This window comes from Plectropomus leopardus, chromosome 8 (assembly GCF_026936395.1).
Source record: "Plectropomus leopardus strain MGB_pleo_1.0 chromosome 8, ASM2693639v1, whole genome shotgun sequence".
In the NCBI taxonomy this organism is placed as follows: Eukaryota; Metazoa; Chordata; class Actinopteri; order Perciformes; family Serranidae; genus Plectropomus; species Plectropomus leopardus.
In genome coordinates this window covers 19465962-19493273 of record NC_142183.1, presented here as the reverse complement: position 1 = coordinate 19493273, position 27312 = coordinate 19465962, and the positions used below count along the sequence as shown (strand labels likewise).

The following is a 27312-nucleotide window of genomic DNA, read 5'->3' as shown; positions in this document are numbered from 1 at the left end:
GCCATTTTGCACAGGAAATTTTAAAAAATCTGGTATATCAGTATGTTACAGTCCATACTCATAAGCTTATCGTATGCAGTATTACTTTTTGTATTGTAGTGAGCTAGATCGATCTTGAAATATATTCTTAAAAAAATTGTTTCTAGTGGATTAGTGTGTTCCACGATGACATACAGTTAAAGAAAAAAAAAGTGCTATGTGGCAGAAAAAAAGGCTGTAGTATTGTTACTGAGTATAATACTTTTACATTGTGTGATTTACATATCACCTGGTGTTTGCTACATTTCCACAGAATTTACATAGATAAACTGGAGGGGGTGAAGCGGATATAACGGCATTGAAAGGCGTCCAAATAACCCATGAATGAACTACAGATTTGTCAGGGTTTGAAAATAATTTAAAACATTTGTGAAGATGCAAGTACTCAACTTTAACAAATACATAATTTAGGTTTATTTATTTTTAGACCATTGAATGCATAAATGTTTCATAGTGTCATTTTTGCGTTAAATTTACCATTACAGTTAGAAAGGCTTGTATAACCAGAGAAAGATATAACATAAAATTCACCAATACTGTATAGAAAAATCAAATGCTTCTTTTGCTGTTTTGAGCCCAGACAGCAGAGGGGAGAAAAAACAACTACACCACCCAAAATGCAGTGTGTGCCCTATCTCAAAGGGCCAATAAAGTTCTGCGATTGTTCTGTGATGGCAGTGAGTGGGCGAGAGATGGAGAGCAAGAAAACCAGTGTGATTACAGAGCAGTAAAGCGAGTCTCAGTCTCTCTAAAACACACACGCGGCCCGTCAATCGGCAGTTGAAAAATGAGGCTCACCTTGAAACGTCAGGGGACTCGATTCGCTGGAGCATTCAGTGCTCTGTTACCACTGCAAAGGCGTGGGTGCGCACTCATTCGCACACACACATGTGCATACACACTCATTCTTGAACAGTCCAAATCCGCCAACTGGTAAATTAAACTCGTTGCATGTATAAACAGATTTCATAAAAAGCTGCACCCTGTCAAGAAACTCCCTGTAGTGTTTAAAGGCTCTGTGTGTTTGTGTATGTGCTGTAACAGATGCTCAAGCACTCTTGCAGTGCTTATTGATTACTGGCAAGCCGTGTGTGCGGCTTTCCAGATCTTCCTCCCTTTTAAAGTCTTTCTCTTCACGAATCTCTTTCTGCCCTGCTTGTTTCTTTATTCTTTAACCAACTCTACCAAACTCTATCAAACCAACTCTATGGAGATTCCAACTTTGGAGAATGGGCCTTTACATCTTTTCCTCACACATACACACTCTCACACATCACTTTCATCTGGTCCGTGATCCTTCTCCTTCATCTGTTCTCTCCCCTTTATCCCTCCACCACCTTTCTGCACCTCCCTTTGCTTCTGTCTCCTCCTGCTCCCCTCTTAAGTCACCTCCCCTTCATCCCCCAGCCAACAAGTCGAGTCGACTCCCCTTCTCCTCCCCGCTTATTTAGCACAGCCAGAGGTGTGATGTGGGCGAGAGAGTAAGATTAAATATCGAGACAGAGAGAGGGGAAAGAGAGAGACACAGACAATCAAAAACAAGATGACAGAGATGGAAAAGGGGGCGGTGAGTGGAAAAGTGCGACAACAAACACAGGTAATGACTAAAGACGCAGCGACGAGAGGAGAGTGGTATCCAATAGGATTTATAGAGAGAGAGAGCAAGAGAGTGGCAGACAGATGAAGACAGACAGGCGTGTAAATCAGAGAAGCTGACTTCTGAGGACATGGTGTCAGTTTCTGCCCGACAGCCTGCAGGTCAGGGGTGAAGAGCAGGAATGGACAAAATGTACTTTTTTCGGCTGCTACCGATAATTTCTGTCCTCTCATGGCCAATACTGACAACATGACAGATTATTTCACATGATGGTATTTAAGATGAGGTGCATAATCTATAGTTCATGCACACCTGAAGCTAAAAAGATATAGTGATAAAAAAATGACCTGAACTGACCAAATCTTACTGTCATCTCTATTGCTAACAAAACAAATACGAACATTTCTGACTCTTCAAATGTTCATTTATATTTTTTAGTAAACTATTTCAAACACTTCCCAAACTGGAATTGAAATAAATACTTCAGAATATGCCATTGGGTTACATGCCATTGGGTTAGTAACAAGGAATTTAAATTGAAGGCCTGTCACAGAGTGACAGGGCTAAATGTAACACCACACGGCTAGCATTACCTAATGGTTATTAAAGATTAAAGAGTTAACCCCTTAACACCTGGGTCAACTTCAGTTTCCCTGTGCTGAGTTCAGATGACTTTCACTAGCATCAAAACCCCTGAAAACAGTGAGAACTGGTTTGATTTCTTCTGAAAACAAGGGGGGGAAACCAATAATTAGTAACTTGGCAAAAAATATCCCACAAATTGTAAAATGTGTAAAAGGTGGAGGAAATAACCTCTTACAGTTGTTTTTTTTTCTTTCTATATGTCTTATTTTCAGGATTTTCCACTTTCAGGAAATGTTCTTGTACATTTTTACTTACTTATTTCTTTGCTCATTTTCAGGCCATTTCTTGTTAAGTTGCTCGTTGCCTTTTTCCCATGTTTTCGAAGGAAATCAAGCCAATTTGCACAGGTTTAAAAGGGTTAACTAACAGAGTCTAGCCTTTAAGGTGAGTTTGATGGGACTGTTTAAAGGCGTGGTGCTGGATGTGAGATGCTGCTACTATGTCAGCTCGTGCTAACTAGGTGTTGAACTGACCATTTGCTGGTAGGACAGGGGCCCCAAAGCGCTGTGTCTAACTTATTTAACAGCAGCAGGAAGTTTGCTGACCTGGTGGGGAGTAGGTGGTCAGGACATGACCCCTTAGTCAAATGTGTCCGCACTGACACGCTTGGCTGTTTAGTCAGCGTGCTGTGCTGTTTGTTGGCCGCTCGCAGACCAACTCCAAAGGTGAATATCGCCACCTATTGTATCGGGGTGTGTAGATGCTGCCCTCATAAAGTCAATATATGCCGTATGACTTTGTATCATCTGTGCTATTTATCCGCTATAATTTTACGATTGGAAAAAAACACAATAACAGAAATTTCCGATATATATGTCATGCATCCCTAGAGAAGAGTGAGACGTGAGATGGTAGGCACACACACACATAGATAGGTGCTGACTGCAGAGCGAGAGAGAAACTTTGTTGCAGCAGGTGCTCTGGTGTGGCTGCCGGTGGAAAGACAAACGCTTGAAAATGAGCTGCAGTGAAATTACCTTCAATTGACTTAGTCTGAATCCCAAGGCAAACTGCTTGACAACACATACACACCTTCAAATACACACACACTTGTACATATGCACGCACATCTGCAGTCTTCACTCACTCCGTCGCACACAAAACACCGGCTCGCTTTCTCATTCTCGCATTCCCTCTCTCTCTTTCTCTCAGGAAAAATATCATCATCATATGCAATTTCTTTTTGCAAACAACACATCTCAGTCCATTTCTCATCCACCTGGTGGGTGATACCTGATTTGCAAATAGATTTCACATGCAGATGCCCAGACACCCGAAAACACTCACACACAAGCCCAAATGGATGTGTGAACTCTGGGTCAAGACCTTTGTGGTCCGCTCCAGGACCATTTTCCATGGTTACCATGGTAACGGCTCAAAAACAGCCTGGACTGTCAATTATCTGCGACCCACTGCTCGCTCCCAGGCAAAGTAGCAGTCCTTGAACCAAGCCGCTGTCAAGATTTTCATATAAATAGCAGCAACGTGTCATTAAAGTAGAGATCCTTTGATCTATAGTGCCTTACGTAAAGACTTACATTTCGAGGCTGCGCCGCTGTCAGTGAAGCTCTCCAGCACAACTGTTTGCCAGGAACTTTTTCTTGAGCACAAACTGCACAGTTTTGTGTGTGACACGGACTGTTGTCCCAGCTAAACGTGTAGAAAGTTTCCAAAAATGGGGATACAGACCGAAAACATACAAAATCTGAAGTGTTCCCAATTCTATACTGTGGCTCATTGGCAGGCCCACCAGCATAATAAACCGTATTCACTCAGTTTTAATATTTAATGATGTTAAATGAAAACTGAAATTCCAGAGAGACTGACAATATTAATTACACATGCCGTCAGGAGGAGAAAAAGAAATAAAAGGGCTAAAAACGCTCATTTCTATTCTGCTCATGCTGTCAAAACATCACGTGACATCAGGCTTCAAACTGAGTCGATATAGGTCATACAGAGCGAATGTGTGCATGACTCAGATCCTGAATACATATGAACTGTAAGTGCAGCGGTCAGGCTCATCACAGTCAGGATGAGTTAGTACCTGTCCTCTAGCAGAAACATATTTTTAACTGCTACAGGGCAGGTTTCCAAAACCTCTGGAAACCTTGGACATGATTCTGCTTTCACTTTTGAGACAAGCCTCCTAATGAAACTTTTTTTGTCAGTAATCTCATAGGCTCTTAAATTAATAGGTGAACAAGGCCATATTTCTTTTATTCTGAAAAATATTGCACTGTTCCAACCTTGACCCTACAGCAAGGATATGTGCTGTGATGTTGCACCAGATGGCATAAAATAAGCTCTTTCTCTTTTGTGTGTGTGTGTGTGTGTGTGTGTGTGTGTGTGTGTTTGCCAGCTGGTTTAACATCACACACTGACTGGAATGAGAAGACAACACTGTGGATATATAGGAGGAAAAATAAACCAAATATTGATGCAGATTTACGGTTGATTTTAGGATGCTGACTGATGCCTTGCACTCGCCTAATTTCATGCACAAATTATCTCTTGTGACCAGGTCTTTTGCCATTTGCCGAAACAGAAGTCTGTTGGAAAGCAGCAATAAAATATAGTCTGAATATTATTCTCTGGAATCAATAGCAATCTGGCTCCCCGGTCGGGCAGGGGTCTGATTTAAATGTAGGTGGAAAGAAATTGCTGGAATGTCTGACCTGAATCTACAACATGTCTAAAATGTATTGATGTTCGTATTTTTCTGCAGAAACACTTTGAAGTCACACAACAATCGCACAGGATTATAAACCACAGCTGCCAATTACCCTCAGAAGCTCGATTTGTGCGGTTAGTTGATTCCATTTGTTTAGATGACTGCTCATTGCTAACCGGATACCAGCCTTTTTTCCTGCTTTTCAATACAATATAAATTGCACTTGTATGTTTAAACAACCTCCATTTACTCTCCCATCTGTCTTCTTTCTTTGATGTATCTGGCCAATATGTGCTGCTGCAATGGCCCAGTTTCCTCCGCAGGATTTATTGCCCCAATTTTTATCAGCTAATCATAGTGTCATAGTGCAACATTAAAGGAGTCTGAGTCAGTTCATATGTGCAGTGATTGGGGTCAAATGGTTAATTTTGTGTGACAAGTAAAAGTCCTGCATTGAAAATGTTGCTTACGTTAAAAACTGCACATATGATCAGGTAAAATGTATTTAAAGTTTTAAAAGTAAAAGTACTCAATGCAGAAAAATACTCACATTTGAGAAGCAGTAAACATTGAAAAGTTTACATGAAAAATTACATAGTCTGTAGATTAACTGATTAATCAGCTAATCATTTCGGCTGTATGACATAAACTCTCCCTTTGTTTTGTGTGCAAAAAATGTTGATTTGTAAAGTAACAAGTAACTACAATCAGATAAATGTAGTGATGTAAACTTCCAATGTGGTTTAAAAAAACAAGAAAGAATAATTCTCAGGCTGACCACTGAAAAGTTAGAGATTTGAATTATCAGTCAGAGACCCCTGAACTGACTGAGATACTTCTTTTTGCAAGTCAGCGCACAGTGTATCCTGGTGACGTTTTCGGTCCCCAGATTTAGCTGCAGAGTGAGTGCTCCTTGCTTTTACACTGGTCTCAGGTACAGACAGCAGCAGACCCAAACTCAGGGTGAGTGTGAAAAATGGAGGCAGCTCCTCGCAGAAAGAAAGGCTTTGCGCAGTCAGGCTCTGAGATATCATTATTTTCTGCCTTCTGTGTTGAAGTGGTGAATTTACAGCTCACAGCATCATAAAGTGATACAGTCGCTGGCTTTTGTTGTACATCTAGTGTTTATTATTTATGATCCGCCATTAGTTAGCACACATTGAAGGGCTAACTCGGCTTGGCTAACCTGAATGTCTTGCCCCTAAAACTCCAACACTCAATATGACAAAAAGGGAACAGCTATTGTAATATTTTTAATGTACAGCCAAATCTGATTCAACTGACAGAATTCTGAGTCAGGTGGAACCCTTATTTGTTCCTCTGATAGGTAGTGGAATAGAAGTAAAAAGTGGCATGAAAAGAAACGACCTGAGAAAAGTACCTTGCATAAGAATATAAATAAAACAATAAAAAAAAAAACAAAACACTTTGCTGTCTAACAAACAAACAAAATGTAAACAATATTAACACTTACTTTGGCAAACACACCTTTCAACCTCAATGAAAAACAGACGATAGTGTTGCAAACCTTAACGGTACACTGAATTCGTTAGACAGATTTCCAAACTGCCTTCATGAGAGATGTCGAGGCATGATGCATCATCGGTTTTACATACTGCTGCGGGAGGCAAACATAACCTCATTTGAAATGTGTCACGCTGTGTCATCACGTAATAAAAGACTACAGCAACATCTGCAGTCCTAAATTTGTAAGATTTATTGACATAGCTTGTGGGGTTTGTGTGCAACTTGCAGCTCCATAGACATACAGTATAAGCTATTACCGTTAAAATATCCCGTGTTTTTTTCTGTACCCTCAAGAAGAGCTTGATGAGATTTGGTTTTGCCTCCCGCCCACCTGCTGGTCTAATAAGAGGCTGATAGAGTTCTATCGATCTGGTCAGTGTGCGCATTCAGTCGAGGTCGAAGCTTTTATATGGTGCTTTACGTGCCTAATGTCTGTGTCTTCTTGCCAATCTGACCATTTATTTCCTGTCTCCCTCCTATCTTCGGACGTTTCTCTCATTTATTGCCTCTCTCTTTTTTTCTCTTTCTGCAGAACAAACCCGCGACGCCCGGAGAATCCATCCAACTCATCATCTGCGGGCCATTGGTTAGAGACCGAGAAAAGCACCGACAGTGACGTCCAATCAGAAGTAGCGAAGCTAGTAAGGAGGTCATTAATGGAAGGACATTGAGGGTTTAAAGCCTTATTGGATATTGAATTCCTGTCCCCAGTTTTCACACACTAACTCCCTCACAAACAAAGTAATTAATTTGGGTAAACAAAAGCTGGAAACATTCTCGCTTTTTATTGGATATAATCCTGCTGACGTTGGCTGATGTCACCGCTCACTTTCATCCCGTTCAGCTCCTCAGGGGGCTGAGCCAACCTGAAGAGGAATATGGGCAGGAGGGTGGCTGACCCAACCAATCCGGTGCCTGCGCTGGGGGTTCCCCTGGCAGGGGGGCGATGGGGCCCGCTGTGCAGTGTGGGGGTGCAAACATCTCCCGGACTGCGGACTCTCCCCTCCATCAAACGACACAGCAGCCAACCAACCAACACACATCGGCCACTCGCCATGGCAACAGGCAAAGCAACGACAGCGGAGACAGGGACAGTTATCAGAAGTGACAGCAACAGTCTGCCAGTGTCCAAGGAGACGTCTCAGAACGAGATCAACAGCCTGACACAGGACGACATGGGGTCACAAGGGTCAGGCAGCGGAGTTTACTGCCAGATTAAAACTATACGGACAAACTCAAAGGACACAAGGGAAAAAAGGACAGCTCGGTATACAAATGGCAGTGTGGTGGCCTCTGATGTGGTGGGAGGGGTTTGCATGGAGGCCACAGAAGGTAAGGAGCCAGCGCGAGAGAAGAGGAGGGTGCAGTCTCTGCGAGGGGACGGCCATCGCTCGGTGCTGAAGACAGGGAGTGTTTGTACGACCGTGCACGCTACCCCACCACGGCCCTGCCGAGTCATGGCGACATCCCCACCCAGCCTGTGTGGGACATGTGGGAGGAGACGATCGCAGATTACACCGTGCACAGGCGCATGTCGCAGGAGGGCTGTCAATCAAATAACAGCCAGCCAGACTTTACCTAATCCACCACGGAAACCATCTGTGGTTCATTCAAGAAAAGAATCTTCTCTGGACTCTCAGTCTCACCCTAAAAACACAGACAACGCAAACACCTCCACACACACATCAGTGAAGACTTCTCAAATCCCACAGCTTTCGCACACTATACCAAAAACTCACAGCTCACATTCCAACCACACGTCACACGCTCAGAACAAAACAAAAGAGTCAAAGCAGCAGACAAGGCCACATTCTGCAGAATTTTCTCATTACAAAGACTCATCCACACAAACAACAGAAACACACATGCACAACACCACAGAAAGAGCCACAGCTAACACACACAAACAACCACACACACCATCTGCAGAGGCAGCAGAGCCACAATTGACTGACAAACACAAGTACGACTTGGCTAAAATCCAGCACAATGATGAACACACATCAGTCCGTACAACTTCCAAACATCCAGCTCCTTCCGTTCACAGTGACACTGTCGACACCCCACCTCCACCACCAAAAGACTCTCCTAAATCCACTTGTATCAAACCAGCCACACCAGTAGCGCAAACCAAAAACACCCAGGAGACCACAACAAACGCTCCCAAACAAACAAGACGGATCAAACTCAAGGACTACGCAAAACAGAAGAGCAGATCATTTGACGACCACACTCTGCCTTGCAAGACGCACATGAAAGCACAATGTAATGGGGCCCCAGGAGGGTTACTGGGTGGACCCGTGGGAAACGCACCACGTGGGCTGGAGAGGCAGCTGCAGAGTGTGGAGGAGAACCTCCAGTCCAATCAGGAGAAGATCAAGGTGCTTCTCAACGTCATTCAAGACCTGGAGAAGAGCAAGGCCCTCAGCGAAGGGTGAGAGAAGGGGGTTAACTGTGGGGGGAATCGATAGAGACGATAGAAGGATATACTGTAAGAAGAGGAAAAGAAATGGAGGCTGTTGTGTAAAATGAGACAAAACAAGAAGGTTAGACACTAAGAAAGAGAGGAAAAAGAGGCTGGGATGAAGAAAAAGATGAGAACATAGATAAGAGATGGAGAAAAAAAGATGAAGGAGAGGTTGAGATACAGCTGTCATTGCAGAGGCAAGTGCTCAATTTTATAGATTTTTTGAAGAGGGGTTGTATAAGGTACTCATCCATGATCAGTCTATTACCTACAGTAGATTGTGATCAGCATGCCCCAAGTTTGGAGAAAAGCTTGAGAACTACTACATAAGCAAGGCAAAATACTCCTGTGGAAGGGGGCAGCAGCAAAACTAATTTTAGCCACCTAAAAAACTCAGACCCCAAAAAATCAGTATCAGTTTAAGTGGACGGTATATGAAGAATATTTTCACCACTTCACCTTGCTGTCTGACAGCCTTTTTCCTTTGGCACTACATTTTCACAATCATATGTATTCATACGCATGGTTTCCAACACAGCCATTTATTTGTGACAACCCACCTGGCACCACATATTTATTGTTGTTTAATATGAATGCTGTTGGAGTTTGGTTATTCATTGCACTACACTCTTGGGGGGAAGAGCGTACTCTGGGCACAGATGGAGCAGCTGAACACCAGGCGGACCAAAAGTAAAACTTAACCCTTCATTGAGCTGGGTCTCTTGCATTCAGTCACCCTGCCGGAGCTGCTCCTCTCGTCCATCGTCCTGATCAGCACCCATCGGACTGACCGTCCATTCATTAACCCCACAAACTGCTGCTGAGAAAAACATAACTCATAAAGAGTGCTGCTGCACTCATAGCCTCGGAAAACCTCCAAATTTAGAGAGGGGAAACAATGATACCAGAGTAAAACAAAGGGATACACACACACACACACACACACACACAAAAAAAAATCCTGTAAAGACTGACGATTTCTCCGCAGTGTCAGCTAATGCCACACACAGATTCTGATTCGGCGGTAAACACTGCTGGTATCACTATCTTTCCACCTGTTCAGTCTCCCTCTGCAAAAGTTCTTATGTATACTCTGGTTGGTAAAGGTTTGTTGGTTTTTTCTTCTTCACTTTTCATGTATTTGTTATCTACATTTTAAACCAAAAAAGGTCTGACCTGCGCAGCTGATCTGCAGCACGATACAATCACGATAAAGCAGTGAAAATATTTTGCATGCACGTAATCTGATTTCAGTTGTTTAGTTGGGATTTTTTTAGGTGGCTAAAATATATTTTGCTGCTGCCCCCATCAACAGCGGCACATTGCTTTTGTGTCAGTACTCCTGCTGGCCTCTCCAAACTCTGCACTGTTGTTTATACACTGACTATGGATAAGTATCTCATACAACCCCAATTCAAAAAATCCAAACTATCACTGTAAGTAAGAGAGCAAGAGAGTGAAATAGAGTGATAAAGAGAAGAAAGAGAAGAGGAAGAGAGGGTGTCAAGGGAGTGCACAAGACTGAGAGGAGAGTATATTTGAGTTTTTACAGCAATATATACCGACAGGCTTTCAAGTCCGTGTAATAGATTTTAAATGTCAGGCCAGTGGAGAATTGCTGCAGTTTATGTGTGTGTGTGTGTGTGTGTGTGTGTGTGTGTGTGTGTGTGTGTGTGTGTGTGTGTGTGTGTGTGTGTGTGTGTGTGTGTGTGTGTGTGTGTGTGTGTGTGTGTGTGTTCCAATCCTGTAGGGATGTACGATACTTGTCAGCTTGCCATCAATGCCAGTAGATCCTCCCTCTGGCCCTTCATCTTATATGTACCTGTCCCCACAGTAACAGTGTCCCTAAGAGACGTTGTGTTCCCCACCAAAGCAAACTAAGTCCTTCTTTCTTTTTCTCTTCAGCTAATTCTTTTATTCTTAAATCCTCCTCTCCCGATCCACATCGTTTGCTTCTCTCCTCCTCATAAATCCAAGTTGGCTTTCCACACTCACTTCATTTTAATCAATCCCCCTCCTTCTTTCTCCGAGGCTCTTTAACCTGCTTCAAGCAATTCAACCCTTTCTCCGCCTTCACCTTTGCACTTCTCTTCCCTCCATTCCTAATTAATGCCTTTTCCTCTCACCTCCACTGTCTTTCTCTCTACGCCTCCAAATCATGCCTGCAACTAACAACTGTGAATCGCTCCATTGCCCTCTCACCATTTTGTGATCTTCCCCTTCTCTCTGCCCCGACAAGCTGTCCATCACTCTCTCCTGCTGTCATGTGTCAGCTGTCACTCTGTTTTGTTTCTCTTTTGCTCCCCTATTCTTTACCTCCTCATCCTCCTCACCCACTTCACCTTTACTGTCAGTAATTCCTCTGCTGTAGTTTATATTATATGTTTTTCTCCCATCCTAACTTTCAACCTCTTTCAACCACTCCTCTCTAATCCCCCATGCCCTCTGGTTCTTCCTCTCCTCCCAAACAACCAATTTCTTACCCTTTTTGCCTCATCTTCTCTAAAATAGTCTTTCTTCCTCCACTGAAACTTCCTCCTCACATGTTTTTACTCTGTTTTTTCCCTCTGCATTACTGCTCAGGGTTAACAGATGTCTCTCGCTTCAGACTAATCCCTATCAGATTACCTTTGAGAAATGCAATTAATGTTTAAGCTGCCCATACGCCTCCTAAACTCAGAGCACGCGCTGTCCTGTCCTGAGTGTGACTGTATAAGAGTATGTATTCATATGCTTCAGCTTGTATGTGTGTGTGCGTGTTGTGAGGATGCTCACGCTAAGTGTGTGAGGAATAGGGTAAAGAGGCAGTCAGAAGAGAAAGGGTGAGACAAAAAACAGAGAGCAATTGAGAGAGGAAAAAGACATAAAGAGAGAGAGAGAGAAGCGAGAGAACCAGCAAGTGAGAGCGTCCACATGTATCAGATGCTGTGCCAGAAATGAAAGCACTTTAAGTGGGCCGCGGTGATAAAAGTGTCGGCTGTGCTAAGAGGTTGTCGCTGCGCTCAGCTGCTTGTTTTCTTTTCCTCCTGAAGCAAATACTTGTCTTCTCTTGCTGTTGTTTGTCTTTGATAAAGACTGGTCGGGGAGGAAAAATGATGCCAGTCAAACAGTCTCTCTCCATGTAATTAAAATGTCTATTTTATCAACATTAATCAGCTACTCTCTCATCTACACAGTTCAGTAAAGGGGCAGCCAAAATATCTTGGCAAAATAAAGCGTTTTAATTAAATGGCAGTCAGCATGAGCTTGTCAGATCTTTTCATCTGACTTTATTTCCCAACAAGTCCTTTGCTCTGTAGGGTTATTCAACCTTGATAACACTGTTTGCATGTGTAATCATGTTTTTTTTTTGGCAACACACACTTCTATTCAATGCAGCTATTTTTTATAGAATGAAAGAGAGAAACGAGATGATTTTCACTCAACACTGTGCTCATGATATCGGTGTCATGTAATGTCTGGCTCCAAACTGAGCCTACCTACACAGTCACTGCACACAACGCTTGGTGGTTATTTTCACCTGCCTGGAATTCCAAACAGGCAACTCACCAGGAGGATTCAGGTGATGCGCTGAATCCTTCTGGTGGGTACATCGAATGCACTAAACATCACAAGCTATTTTGTGCCCTTTGACAGCCCCCAGAGAATACACCTGATGCTGCTGCACTGCAGCCAAGGCAGCACAAGAAAATGTTCGCATTGTAATTTCCACAAACCACAAATACGTTACAATTACATTTGCATGTTTCATACACATCATACTAACGTGTAAAGTGATTAAACATACAAGCTGACTTTATCATTAGGAGATGCAGGGGATTGTGCATGGCATGGCAAAACGCCTGCAAAGCTGCAGACCACTGTTACAAAAACAAAAAACAACAATGGTTGTCTTTTGGCGACCATTCGCAATGTTTCCACTAGTGTTTTATGGCACCAAACTTGTGTGGTTTTCACCAACAAATGATAGTTTCCTAACAGCATTTGAGCCACTGAGCCTGGGTGGTTATCATCATAACATTGCAGTATTTCACAGCATTTAAGTGACCAAGCATGTATTTTTTTTTATATTTTAATCGACACATTGCTGCAATTTTAAAAGGTATCTGAGCCACTGAACGAGTGTTTTTTCATCAAAACTGCGATGTTGGAGCCACTAAGTGTGGGTGTTTTTCATCAACACATCAACACATTTCACAGCAGCGTTTGAGACACAGAACCTGGATGTTTTTTCATCATCAGACTGCAGCATTTTGCACCGTTTGAGCCACCAAATGTGGTTAATTTTCTATAAACATTGTGGCATCTTTTAGCGCTGTTTAAGCCACAAAACCTGTGTATTTTGTGATGAATTGTGATGTTTAAGCCACCAAATGTGGGTGTTTTTCATTATCAGATTGCAAAAATTTTGCAGTGTTTGAGCCCCAAAAGAAGTTGCTTTTCAATGACACATTGCAGTGCATTTCAGCCACAGAGGCTGGGTGTTCTTTAACAACACATCGCAGCTTTTTTGGCAATGTTTGAGCCACTAAACCCAGGTATTTAAAACATGTACACGTTTGTTTTTCTGTCGACACTTTACAACGTTTCTCAGTGGCATTTGAGCTACAGCACCTCTGTGTTTTTCGTTGACACATGGCAATATTTCCCATTGGCCTTTGAGCCACCAAATGAGAGTCTTTTAAGCCAAAAATGTTCTTTTTCTAACCATAACCAAGTGGTTTTAGTGTATAAACCTATCTACATCTTCAAAACAGGGTTGTTGTCTGCTTCAATGCAAACATTTTTTTTCTGGCAACTTGTTTGTGCCTTGATTATACGCAGGAAGAGAGACCAATAAAAACTGTGACACCGGCAGTCAAGAGAATGAGAGTCTTTAAGGAAAAGAAAAGAAAAACAAGGCCATTTCTTTCTCTGCTGCTGAATAGTGTACAATGTTAAGTCTACAAAGACTTTAAGTTTCAGTGGGCTGAAATTCATACTATACATTATATTTATATATAATAACTTTAGAAAGGGCAATCATTTTTCAAAGGCATCAAGGATATGATTGAAATATTAACAAGGTATTAATATTAAGTCTGTTCAATCAAAACCCTTCTGCCAGTGTGTGTAAATGTTTTGCATCTGTTGTTTCTGCAGTCGCAGCTCATACAGAACTGGTCAGGACATTAACAACTGCCCCACCTGCCAAAAGACAGCATGCATCATCTACAGGTAACCTGATCAACATAATGAGCTTACTGCATTACATAACCCAACAATGACAACTCATTCTTTCCTGCAGCGGTATAAACAGCCCTGAAACTTCTCTGAGAAAACTGCATACCTTTTGTAGCCTTGAAAATGTTCCATTTCATGTTGTTTTTCCTCTCAGCTTTTCCACGTTTTATCATATCTTTCTTTTTTTGTTTATTTTTCATTATTCCTTTCTTCCTGGTATCCTGCTGTCTCTGCCCTTTTCTCCCACTCTGATAATTGCACTACTCATACAATATATCCCTATTATATGAAAAATGCAAGACTATGAGTGATCCCCCTCATCAATATTTAAATTAATACATGCTGTATTCTAGAGATTAGACAAGGACGCTCTCTTCAGGAATGATATTTACACATAAAAGAATGTTCTGTGCAAACAAGCAAATTAAATCAGCACCTAAATGATGCGTCTTTCCTGTTCTGTCGTCCCTTGTGTGCGTGACCTAAATAAGTAATTGCATTCTTAGATCCTCTGCAAGTTACAGAGCGGCACCCCCCAATCTGATACCACATATTGTAGTTTAATTCTCCTATCACCTCCACCCCATCCCTCTCTCATTCTCATCCTTTTATTATGTGAATCATCCCATCTTTTTCACCCTATGCCTGCTCAAGCTCTCTTTCTTTCATCTCCAAATTTCAATCAAACTGGTTTCTTCTATACAGCCTCGTACTTAATTCCATCTGTCACATGCCAACGCTGTAATCACCTGTGCCCCGCTCTTAACCAACCTGCAAGACTCAAGAAGTCAAGCTTGAAATGTGGGTTTCCAGTCCACATATACAGTGGCATCATGGAAAACTCAAACACAAACAGAAAAGAACAAATATTTACTTGCTGTAACTAGAATAATGTGGCCTCTTTTTAGTCCAAAACTTTTTTTCTGTGCAGACCAAATCTGTGCTTGAAGCTAATTGTGCTTGTATACAATCATATGTATATAAATCTTCCTTGCTGGCCACAAGGGACAAAGACACATTTTACAGGCCTTTATCTCTCTAGTCCTCCATAACTTACAAAGACATTTGCCTCCCAGCGGCCCCACATCTGCATCCCTCCTGCATTTTCACTTTCTACAACTCTGTTGTAGTCTCTCCATCTCTTCTCCAACTCGCTCTTTCTTTTCATCCTATTCTCTCCTCCCCTTGATCTTAATTAACACACCAAGAGTCTTAGCTCAGTAAGTAGTAATGAACACCAAGGGGAAAGGACTGCCACATGGTAACGCACTCACCCACCCATATATCCATATGGATGTAAACAGATGTAAATAAAGACACATATCTTCCTCATACTGTACACAGGGTCATATGCCAGCACACACAGATGGAGATAAAAGCCCAACAACTTGCAATATACAACCAGTCACTAAAAGGAATACTTTGCCAAATTTCATTCAGCTTTGTTTCATAACAATGTGGGTAGTGGTACGTGTAAACAGACTGTGGTAAACTTCCCTCCATCTTGCCAGCGCACATATTTGCCAGCAGAAATCCACCGTGTGGCACAATTTTGCTGGTTCTCAGGCTGTTACTTGAACTAGATTGTATCTCCTTGTTTTTCTATGCCCTTTGCCGCCATGAACACAAAGACTATATGAGCTGATAGAGAGCGCGCCTCCCCTCTCTGTCTCAAACACAGACCAAACTCTGATTAAATGGAAAAACAAAGCAGTGGCGATCAAATATAAAGCAAGTTTCTGTTACTGTATTGCCTATTTCCGCCTAAAATGTTTTCAGAAACATTTTTCATGCACTGTTTAGCTGTAAAACAAGAGTTTGTGAACAGGGATAGGTGTTAAACTCTTGTTTAACACCTGTATCATGTAAACAGAGTCTAAAAAAACAGAGATAAAATTATAAAACTAAGCAGTGCTGATCAAATACAAACCAAGATTCTTTAACTTTTTTTGCCTGTTTATTGCCTAAAATGTTTTCAGTAATACATTTTAGTGTGCTGTTTTACTGTAATCCAATATCAAGATTACATCACCCAACAGTGGGAGCATTTATTGGTTTAGTGCGGCACAGTAAAAAGAAAAAAAGTTCACAGGAGAGAGAACACCAATATTTTCAATGTACTGCTATTTTTTTCATTTCACAAATAAACCTCTGTAATTTAAGAGTGAACACACAGTGCAAAGAAACATGTCATTAGTGACACAAAAGACCATTTAATAATAGTTAAGACATTACAATAATACAAGGCCCTGAATGTTCAGACGTTTCTGGAGGACTTTTTAAGGGCCCGAGGCTACGCTGATCTCAAGAGTGTGTCGCTAGTTTTCACATCATAATTTTACCTCCTCTCTCTCTCCTCAGTTTCATAATTTTCTTTCCTGCTCCACTTTTCCTTTGTTTTTCCCGCACACATGCAAATATAATCATGTATACACACATGCTAATTAATCCAACAAAAAAGGGAATCCGCTTTTGTTGGATACGTCTGTGCAACACATTTCATATGCATACTTGCATGCACTCATGGGAAGAACAAAGAAACAGACACACTTCTTGAAAATGTTAATGAAATATGTAAATGACTTGGACAGTTTGGCAGAATCTGCTTTGTAATCATTTTTCTTCTCGTATATCAGTATAAGTTTCTTCCAAAAAATTACACACATTATATATGCAGAAAAAAATTCAGTGGCCGATTGTGACAAACAGTAAGACGCTCCATTTGTTTGATTGGACTTATCAAACCCTCAGAGAGGATTCTGGGTAAAGTGGATGGGTGATAGGGAAAGAGACACATAAGCAGAGGATGAATAACGCGTGGGACTGAAACTTTCATCCTAATGAATTGAAAAAAAAGTGCTGTTGATGTGGGCTGGCAGCCTGAAGATGTTTTGCCATTGTCAGTCCTAATTAATCTGTATGATGAGAGACAAGGGGGAGAGGAACTTTTGACGGCCCCTCTGTATTTCTCTCAAAGCTTTAACAGCTCAAACACAAATACACACACCGACGTTACACCTGAAAGGTATTCAGTGACTTTCATCTACTCAAACATAATGAGCAAGAAATATGACATATAACATGTTACACATCCATACAGCCATAGCCCCGTCCACTGTATAACTAACCATCATCCTCCTTACCAGAGCAGTGTGTAAGATTTAAGGAGATTTAATGGCATCTAGCAGAGAAGACTGAAGATTACAACCAGGTGAACTTTCTCCCGGTTAGAATTCCTTCAGTGTAACCCTGCTTTCTTGTGGGTAGCGCTCTTTTGTCCATCTGGCGTGGCGGTAATAATTCACGCCAAATCAGCAAAAAAAGAGGACATCCAACTTCTCTGTTATTCAACTCTTGCACATTAAGTCTGTTACACTCTCACCTGTCCCCCACAAACAATAGAAGGTAGGAACTAATGTTACTCTTTCTCTCACTTAAGGCTAAAGGGACATAAAATAGCAACCTAAATTTACATATGAAATTACATAAATAATATATTAGTTTGCGTGCTGTTGCACAGAAAGGCATAATTACTGTATGTAATAATACAAATTAACAGTTTAAGTCCAAAATAATAATGCGGCATTATACCTGCTAAAATATTCATCTTTTAACAGTATCCTGTTAAACATAAATATGTACAGTGACTTAACTACCTGAAATAACCCAAAAATGTTATGTGTGCAGTAACTATGGTTACAAAACACAACACTTCTTATTTTCAGGTGATTATGCGCTAAATAATACATATACTTATTACATCTAACATCTGAAAAGGACATTTGCAAGCACCCATAGCACTTATTTGATTCATTTGTAATGCATTTCACTTTGTAAATACAAACCTTTTGTACATTTTAATCAACTTTGTTTTGCAGCTTAGTCTGAAATCTTAATTGTTTTTATCTTTTTCTTTTTATGAATGATTATAGTTGTTTAATAGGGGAGGTTTTTCCATAACCCATCTTTGGCTTATAACCTCTTCTGCACAGTGTTTAAACTATTCAGTTTTCTTTTTCCATCTTTTCTATACATATACTGTAAATGTGAAAATAAAACTAATTATACTATATTCAATTTCCATCAATAAATACCCCTAAATCTTGCACACTGGACCCTTAAATAGAAAAGTAAAAGTTTAAAAATATATCTCACAAAGATAAAAGTAACAAGACCACACAGTCACGCACACAGTTGCAAAGACGCTGAAGATGACAGCTTGCAGACCGAATTAAGAGCAGCAGCTTTTCCCACTGTGCCATAATCCCATGAACAATAGTGTGAGAGGTACAGTAGATATGGGCAGAGAAAGGTAGTTAGAGAGGATTGAAAGAGGGGGATATTGAAACCTAGTGAAGTGTGTGGGTAAAGACAGATCTTTAAAAAAGTCTTCCACTCTAAAACAAGATAGACTTTAAATTGAGCGAATGTGGGACAGGTGCACCACTTTATCTTATATATATGTTGTGTGTGTGTGTCTGTGTGTGTTTGTGAGAGCAATATCTAGCTGTGTGTGTGTGTGTGTAGTAAAAGTACATCTCCTTTATCATTTATTCATGTCAGCCATCTCCCTTCCTCTGTGCCCACCAGAGCTTTTACATCCTCCTCTATTCACTCCCCTCCATCCCTGCGCTCTTTTTCAGGGAGCTGAGACCTTTCTGCCCTCCTCCTCCCCTCATCTCTGATGGCACTCATCCACTCCTCTTTTACCTCCCTCCGTCTTTCTGTTTCCCTCCTTTATGACCTCTCTGCCCCGTTTTATTAAAGCTTGCTCTTCTTTCATTTATCCATCCCTCCATCTCCCAGAGGAGAGTCAGCTCCTCTCCTCTCTCCCTCCATATGTCTCCGTGTGTTCCCTCCCTCGCTCAGCCGTAGGCTTGTTGTGGAAGATGCACGCACTGGGTGTCAGGGGAGCACATATGTGTTTGTACAGTATGTGTGTGTGAGAAGGGGAGTTGTCTCTGCTCTCCTCGCCTCATCATGTGGCTCATTAACTCCAGATGCCGCGCTCTATGCAGCTCCACCCCTATACTCCTGCACATACACAAAAACACCAAAAAAGAGAGAAACTCAAAGTCTACTACACTATGACCCGCAGCAGTGGACACTTCAGAGAGATGTGGAGAAAGAGAGCGTGAGGGAGATGCGGAAGGGAAACGACAGAAGCATAGAAAAAGAAAGCCAAGAGGGTCTGCTTTGAACCCATCAGAAGAGCGGAAAAAAAAGTTCCTCCCTTGCTTCTTCCTTTAACTCCTCCATTTTTGCAAATGCCCCTCTCCTTTCCTTTCCTCTCTTCTCTTTTTCATTCTCCTCCCACTCCTCTCGTCTCACCAGCCTGTGATCTATCGGTGCATGAAGTGCAGAAGAATACCATGGACGTGAAATGAGTGCTGAGTTGAGGCCTGTGTGAAAGTGTGCGTGTGTGCTGAAAGTGCATATACTGTATCCGAGTAAAAAACACAACATGATTTTACATCGCCATATAAAACTGCATTATGCGCGAGGACAACCTCTCTTTAAGGTGTTGTCAGCATTTTGCGACACACTTTCCATTTAAATGTCACTGAAAGCTCCTTCCCTCACCTTTCTCTCAATCCCTCTTTCTAATCTCTCTTTCTGCACAGTAGACCTCCACCTGTCGCCACATCACTCTGCTCATCCTCTCCCGCTATCTCGCTACCCCCACATCTAATCTCTTTTGGTGAAAAATGAGCTTTATAAATAAATTTGACTTGATTTGACACAACTCTGACCTCTAAATTGTGCTACCGCTGCTTTCTTTTTCTCCTCTCCAGCGTGGAGCATGATTTCCGACAGCAGGAGGGACGCTTCCAGGGGGTCATGGAGGCCCTGGAGGGAGAATATGATGTGCCTGCGCCCACTCTGACCAAGCCCACGCCAGCTCCTTCCTCCTCCAGCCGCCCCAGCACCAAGGCCCGTGTCAAGAAACTGCGCAAGAAGTGTTTCTGGTGGCTGTAAGCTTTGGAAAAACTACAACCACCTTTGTGGCCATATGGGTGATGAGTGTTTCAGGAGATCACATGCCCAAAAGATTTGGAATCATCTTTCTCATGGTCCTATTGGTTTTTAAGTGTCATTAAAATTAGTGGTGGTGCTTTCCATCCCTGTAAATGGCACTTTTTTCCACAGCAATGCATTCAGCTCTGAAAATATACAGCACGGGGACCATGTAGAGAAGGAGGAAATGCACTAAAAGATAAGAGGACCAAAGGCGCCGCTGAACTTTTCCTCTCTGATATACATAAAAGGAATACATAGAACGACATCACAGTGACCTTCTCTCTGTGGGAACCAGACCTCAGCGGCTAATATCTGATGAACTTTTGACTCAAAGGGAGGATACCGTTTACCCATTATAATTCTGTAACAGAGAAATTTGAAACTTTGTGCGACAATACAGACGTATTGTTCGTCACTTGGCTGGGTGGTAGTCTAGACAGATGGACGGATGTATGAGTGGATTTAAACAAGGATGGATTCACACTGACAGCTGGAAATGAATCTTTTGGCTGAATCGTAGCTATAAGCAGGGGAATCGGAGTGGTTTTGAAAATCCAAGCAATTTCACAGCTAATCGGAATACTGTGTCTTTGGTCGGCTTGACAGCCAATATTTGAATGTAGCAACAACTTAGGAGCTATAAGAGGATGTGAGTGGAAAAGAAGCTGATGAGCTTTCTGGAAACAAAGACGGCTCGCTGGATGGATATCCGGGTTTGGGAGAGCACAGTGGAGTTGTGTTAAGAATACATTAAGAGACAAAGTGATAGGCAGCTGATCACAGACTGACAGGCCATGTCAGATGATTAAAAATTCTGTCATTCTGTCTGACAGAGTGATTGATTCTCTCCTTTATTACCATCCAAAATGAAAGTGTTTTGATGTAAGCTCAATCTTGTTTCAAGGATTTACAGACACGCACACACACACACACACACACACACACACACATGCACAAAAAGGCGCACACAAGTAGTCGACTCATTGTAACACAAGCAAGTACTCGAAACACATACATTTGTAAACCACTGCAAATTAGGGGTAGACCAGTTATCACTTCACAGGTAGTTATTGGCCTGTATTCATGTTTCAAAGATGTATCAGTATTTGCAAAGTCTGACTTAATAAGATGAATTCTGTATGAATTACTGTGAAACTAGCTGTGTATGCCTGGAGTTTTTCTTGAGTTCACATTGCACAAATTGTGCAGAGGAATGCTCTGTTGTTGTGCAACATATGGAGTGCCCAACAATATCAGTTTCATCACCCACCAACTGTGACTGCAGTTTCACAGTGAGCACATACAGTAAGTATCTAGTATATTAAAGCGAAAACCCACAACATGTTCAATCTTTTTGAGATTCACCAATAACAAACATCACCTTGCTCACATTAAGTATGGTTATCATTTCCACATCTATAAAATTCTTCAGAGGCACTCAGGCCACACTGACAATGCTAACTTAAACTACAAAAGAGCAACAAAAATCAATGCTCAAAACATACGCAACCCATGTTTTTGAAATGTACAAAAAAATCTGCATATTTTATCAAGTCAAGGTATCCCATTTAAAAGAAAAACATTAACCAATAAACAAAGTCTTTGTAAACAATTAGTAGATGAACAGAGTATCTCTTAACGGACAAATATTGGCAGACATGTCTTAAAAATTCAATTTGAGTCTATCCCTGTTGCAAACAGACACTCTCACCCTTCATTTGCACACACATAAACACACACCATTTGCACAACGCTTAGTTCACAGCAGCTCAGAGGTTAACCACTAATCTCACAAGGACCCCCTTCAGCTGCTTCTGGCTGACAAGTTGCTGCCAATTAGAACCCTGGACGACACCACACGTACTAATTAACCATAACAGTGTGTGAGCTCCACGATGCCCCTCTCTTCCTGATTTTTCTCTTGTATGTACAATAAAAGTGTGTATTTTAAACAAAACATGCTGGTGTTGAAGTATTTTGTGTGTCAGAGTGAAATTGCAAAGCAGACACGAGTGGATGGGGAGGCTCGGCTTTTTAATGAATCAACCTTAAGGGCAGAGAAAGTGAGAAAAAGACATGCAAGAAGATTTTGTGATGCTTGACTCATGGCAAGTCAGACATACAGTATATGGCACTTATTAGGAATGCCATACGCGTAACATCGGCATCAGCAGATATACGAATAGTTGACTGCAGTCGGCCTATCTGCTATTAAGATAACAGTCATTGATGCAATGACCGTTTTTTTTGTTATGTGGCATTAATTTTGCACAGGATAAAAAGCAGAGCTCAAGACTAAAGGCATCCATTCGTCCTGGGGACAATAGCAGACATTTTTTGGACAAACAGAAATCCTCCCTAGGACACCTTTGTGATGACGCCGTAAGGTCACAATTGACACATCATGGAACCTACCTTATTGTTTCCATGACAACGCTACATTGTGTCAAACAAATGCATGTTGACATCAGCAGGAAGAGAGCTATTTAACGCTATCTGTTAGCAGCCAGTGGCTAACAGAGGTTACACTGATTTTTATTATGACGAATTCCGGCTCTATTCAGTATAAATGAGTAATGAAGGTAAATTACAACATTCTCATGATGTGTTAAATAAAATCTATTTTTTTTGTGAGAAACTTGAATAAATACAATTTAAATATTTAAATATGTTTTTACAGCGACAGCTATATAAAATAGATATTCAAATAGGAATATTTTTAAAGGTTATTTTGATTCAAACAAAATGTTTTCATGTGAAAGGTTACATTAAATTTGTGCTCAATCAAAGATAGTGTAATGAAGGGCTGAATGACTTTTGAATGAATAAATAAAGATTTCTCTGTTTCCCTGCAACCAAAAGGGGATCTGTCAGCCAAATTCTTGTTTTAAACATCTGTATCAGTCAAGAATTTCAAAATCACTGGATCTCTAGCACTCATACAAAACTGTGTGTACTTACAATAAGGGCATGCTCTCGACCCATCGTGATGACCGTCTGGTTGATGATCCTCAGAAGAGAAACCACGATGTCCTGGATATGTTGAAATGTCTTTCCCTGAAATAAAAAAAAGAAAGAGAAGAGAGAAAGTGTTAGAGGATGTCAAAGAGAGATGGAGAGGGAAATTAGACAAAGAAACAGATTCCCTCAGGTGTCAACACATAAAAACAGACTTAGTTGCAGAACAGGATTGAATCTTGTTGAAGTGGCGTCCACTTAGGTATAACTTTGGCGTTGCTCCAAGAAACATCCTAGAACTTTTTTTTCTCTACAAAACTTCTGAGACTCGTCAGCTTTTGTTTGTGCAGCTGTTTTCCCCTCTCATGAACTCTCCTTGCTGCGAAAACAACTACATTTGCACACAGTCCAAAGCTTCGCTCAGGCTTTGAATGGATGATTGGCAGATCAAATGAAACAAGAAAGAGAATCAAGTTTTACTGAATCTGAAATTTAAAGTCTGCTCACTTTTCAGAAATTGAGTCTCACCAGAAAATTCAGTTAATCATCCTCAGTGTGGACATTTGAACCTCAAAGGCACGTGGATGTGGATTTTTTTTTTTTTTTGGTGCAGACCTGCTTTCCTATTCCTATCTTTCCCCTTGCTTTGAAGCCACTTCTCTGTCATCTTTCTTTTCCTCCATCTGCCCAGAGGCAAACAAGCAGGATTAGATGTATCTAACAGTCTTTGCCCAGTCCAGTCCCAAGGCAAGTTACTGTTTCCTAGTTAAAAAAAAATCACAATTATTTATCAACTGCACGGCAAGTGTTGTTAGATATTAAGATTGGCACATGGAGTTTGGTTGGACCTGCTGTCTGGAGCTTTCACACGGAAAGTGATGCATTTTTCATCTGCTGAAAGCAAAAGTAAAATACAAACTGTGGATAATATTAACAACTTTTGCAATGTCCAAATCATATAAGCAACAGGCTTTGACAACAAATTCTCCTTAAGATAGAGAACAGTAGGGCTGCCCCTTGAAAGTCAGAGAACCATCAGTCAGACAAAAATGTTGTTGCGCATTTGCGATCCATCACTTGCACCATTAGCTTGTTTATTATATGAAGTGAATGCAACTGTCAAACTGAATATTTAATGGAGCCCATTCAGAATTAAAACCTAAACATTCATCAAATATTTGTATTAAACTGCCGAATTCGATTCAACAGATTCGACTCATCCTGAGTCAGGTACAGTCCTAGAGAACAGTTACAGATTAAAGGGAAACTCCACACATTTTCAAATTTCATAGATGTTATTCCTATGGTCTAAGACAGTCCAAAAATATTCCTAAACATAAACAACTCTCTCCCACATACAAAAACTAGAGTTCTGAAACTTTGTGATATCAAGTATAAGTCAGGGGCTGCTTTTTAGACAATGAATTGGGAAAGATCTACATGACAACGACAGTACCCAGGGAAATTTTCTGAGTATACAGGTACATTTTCTGTTCCGCAACGAAGAACACTACAATAGAATAAAAATAAATAAATAATCCTGTGGGTCCACTCCACTGAGTTCGAGTTGACCGATTCATCTGACATTGTGACATGAAACAGTGGTTTCTTGACTAAAATAAAAAACTATTAATGAGCACCGTGGTGGGACATAATTAGCCAATCAGCGCCACAGGCGGGACTGGAAGCAATGAGGAATAAAAACAAAAATGGCAAGCGCCATGAACAATACAGAGGCTGCTATTAAGGCTGTTTTAAATCAGCATGCCGTCTTGGTACCGCCTGACATTGTAGTTTGTTTCTACTTCATTCTGCTCCACTCTTACAACCCCCACAAAACAGGTGTGTTTGCATGGGTAAGCTTCAGTGTACACTTAAAATAACGTCACATTCACACAGTATGTTTGTCTCTGGTGATTAGTTAGATAAAATAAAATCTTCCTCCCCTACAGAAATTAGTTAGAGTGGTTGTATTGTCCGATTGAAGATGGAAACGGAGTGTAACGAGTTGACAATTCAGAAAAAGTTAGCAGTGGCAATACTCAAAATGATGATCCCCACTATTGCTGCTTTACATAGACTGTACATAGAGATGGACAACACGCCCCAACTTACCCCCACTATGCTGAAGTGAGGTTAAAATAACATGGATACGAGCGCTGCCATCTTGCGAGGGTGATGTCATTGAGAGCCCGCATTTGTGCAACAGTGATATCCGCGGTGGGAGAGTTCCTGCCAAAAAACCCGTCCGACCAATTGTGAGCAGGTCAACTGAATGCGAGTGCATAGATTGGCTGTCACGGCTGTCCATCATGACAGAAAAGACCCCTTTTTTATAATTTAATAAATTAATAAAACCGAACATATCATGAAAACAAACACTTGAACAAACATCATGGTGAAGTACCTCCAGTGACAGAAAACATCTTTGGGAAAAATGTATTAAGCGGGTACTTTGAGTTTTTAGTTTGGCCTATGTCCATGCACTAACACGGAGGGGCGGGCCTTAAGACCTGTACTGCAGTCAGACACCAGGGGGCGAATGAGATTGAATGACTTCACATTGGGGGAGCTGTCTTGATGTCCATCTTTATATACAGTCTATGGTGCTTTAGGAAACAAAATCTTTTTTGAATGATATGCTCTTACTTTTTTTTTTTTTTAACTAGAACACTAAAATAGTGTAAGCTCAGAAAATGTTATCACTTAACCATAATAATTGTAATATTATGATAACCAAATTGCAGATGTTACTTAATATCACAGCATCAATATTTTTTAGATTTACATCCCTGCTGAACTTGAAGCTTTTTATCAGTCCCGATTCGTATTAATTTAACATTGAATATGCAGGGACCTGATGAGGGAAAAGCCACTGATAAGGCAAAATTACACTGTTTGATGACCTAAAAAGACTGGGAGTTAGGAAAAAGTAGGTTGGACTGATGACAAAAAGTGACTCAAATCCCTGTCACAAAAGTAAGCATGCTCCTTTATGCACCTTTACAGAGGCATGACTCCATGTGGACATACACAGACACACACAGACACACACACACAATGCTACAGTGAATCTGTCAATGGAAGCTGACTCAGCTTTGCCTGGGGGTAGTAACTCACTAGTGAAGCATCTGCTGCATTCAAATACACCTGAGCAATAATGCTGCGAGGTGCATCTGTGTGTGTGTGTGTGCGCGCACAACCTTGTTAGCATAATATGACCCAATTTTGTCTGTGTGAGTGTGTGTGTGTGTGTGTACTTCAAGCGTGCATGTCCTTGTATGAGCTAATCAGCAAAACATAACGCAAAGAGTAAAGGTCCAAAATTAACAGAAGTAGGAAAAAAAACTCTCCTCTCTCTTTCTCTGTTTCTCTCTGTGTCTGTGTGACTGTGTGCATGCATGTGTACGGCTCTGTGTGCATGTGTGTGCTGGGCTGATGGCAGAAGATTTGAAGGGCAGGATGAGAATCAGGTAGCAAAGATTAAACCACATTAAATGCACTGACTAAGAGCCACAGGGCACAGAAAAGATGAACGTGTGTCATCTTGCATACAATTTCTGTCTCAGACTACCTTAAACACACGTACACACACCTACACACTCAAACACAGTTAGGTTGAGGCACAGCTGTTGATCCTAAATAAGCTTAAATCTTTTCGCCTCACTGTAGGTATTTTGGTCTCCTGGAAAGAGTTTCTCAGACAGTCTCAACGCAGGCAGACGAGAGTTGAGGCACAATGCTTTCTCTCTCTCTCTCTCCTGCACAACACAAACATGCGGAAAGTCGATATTCTGTTCATTTATTCCGAACGGTAGCCAGACTGGTTTATCATCTCTACTGGCAACATGATATGAAAAAGAAAAACTGAAAACATTGTTTTGGGGATAGGGGAAAGAAAAAAGGCAAGAGAGCCTTGGCGAGCCATGTCTTTCTGTCTCTTTCTGTTAGCCTCCTCTTTTTATCTCACTCACACACACACACACACACACACACACACACACACACACACACACACACACACTAGTTACTTATAAATTCAACACAAACTCTCCCACAGATATGAGCATCTGTCTTCTCTTCCATCTCTGTGTCTCTTTCTGCATTTCTCTCTTCAGTTTAGAGACATCTGTGGCGTGACAAGTTAATCAGGTACCACCC

At 41.2% G+C, this 27312-nt stretch overlaps 2 protein-coding genes across 2 annotated transcripts in view; one reads left to right on the top strand and one right to left on the bottom strand.

Moving 5' to 3' along the window:
• Positions 1–22150, top strand: part of insyn2b (inhibitory synaptic factor family member 2B) — a 29192-nt gene extending 7042 nt beyond the window's left edge. Inside the window, exons 2-4 of the mRNA XM_042493589.2 lie at positions 7015–8916; positions 14092–14166; positions 19968–22150. Coding sequence (XP_042349523.1) covers positions 7361–8916; positions 14092–14166; positions 19968–20151 — 1815 coding nt within the window. The 5' untranslated portion in view covers positions 7015–7360 and the 3' untranslated portion in view covers positions 20152–22150. The remainder of the gene's footprint in view (positions 1–7014; positions 8917–14091; positions 14167–19967) is intronic.
• Positions 1–27312, bottom strand: part of dock2 (dedicator of cytokinesis 2) — a 141515-nt gene that overhangs the window by 52109 nt on the left and 62094 nt on the right. Inside the window, exon 26 of the mRNA XM_088081072.1 lies at positions 23155–23250. Coding sequence (XP_087937198.1) covers positions 23155–23250 — 96 coding nt within the window. The remainder of the gene's footprint in view (positions 1–23154; positions 23251–27312) is intronic.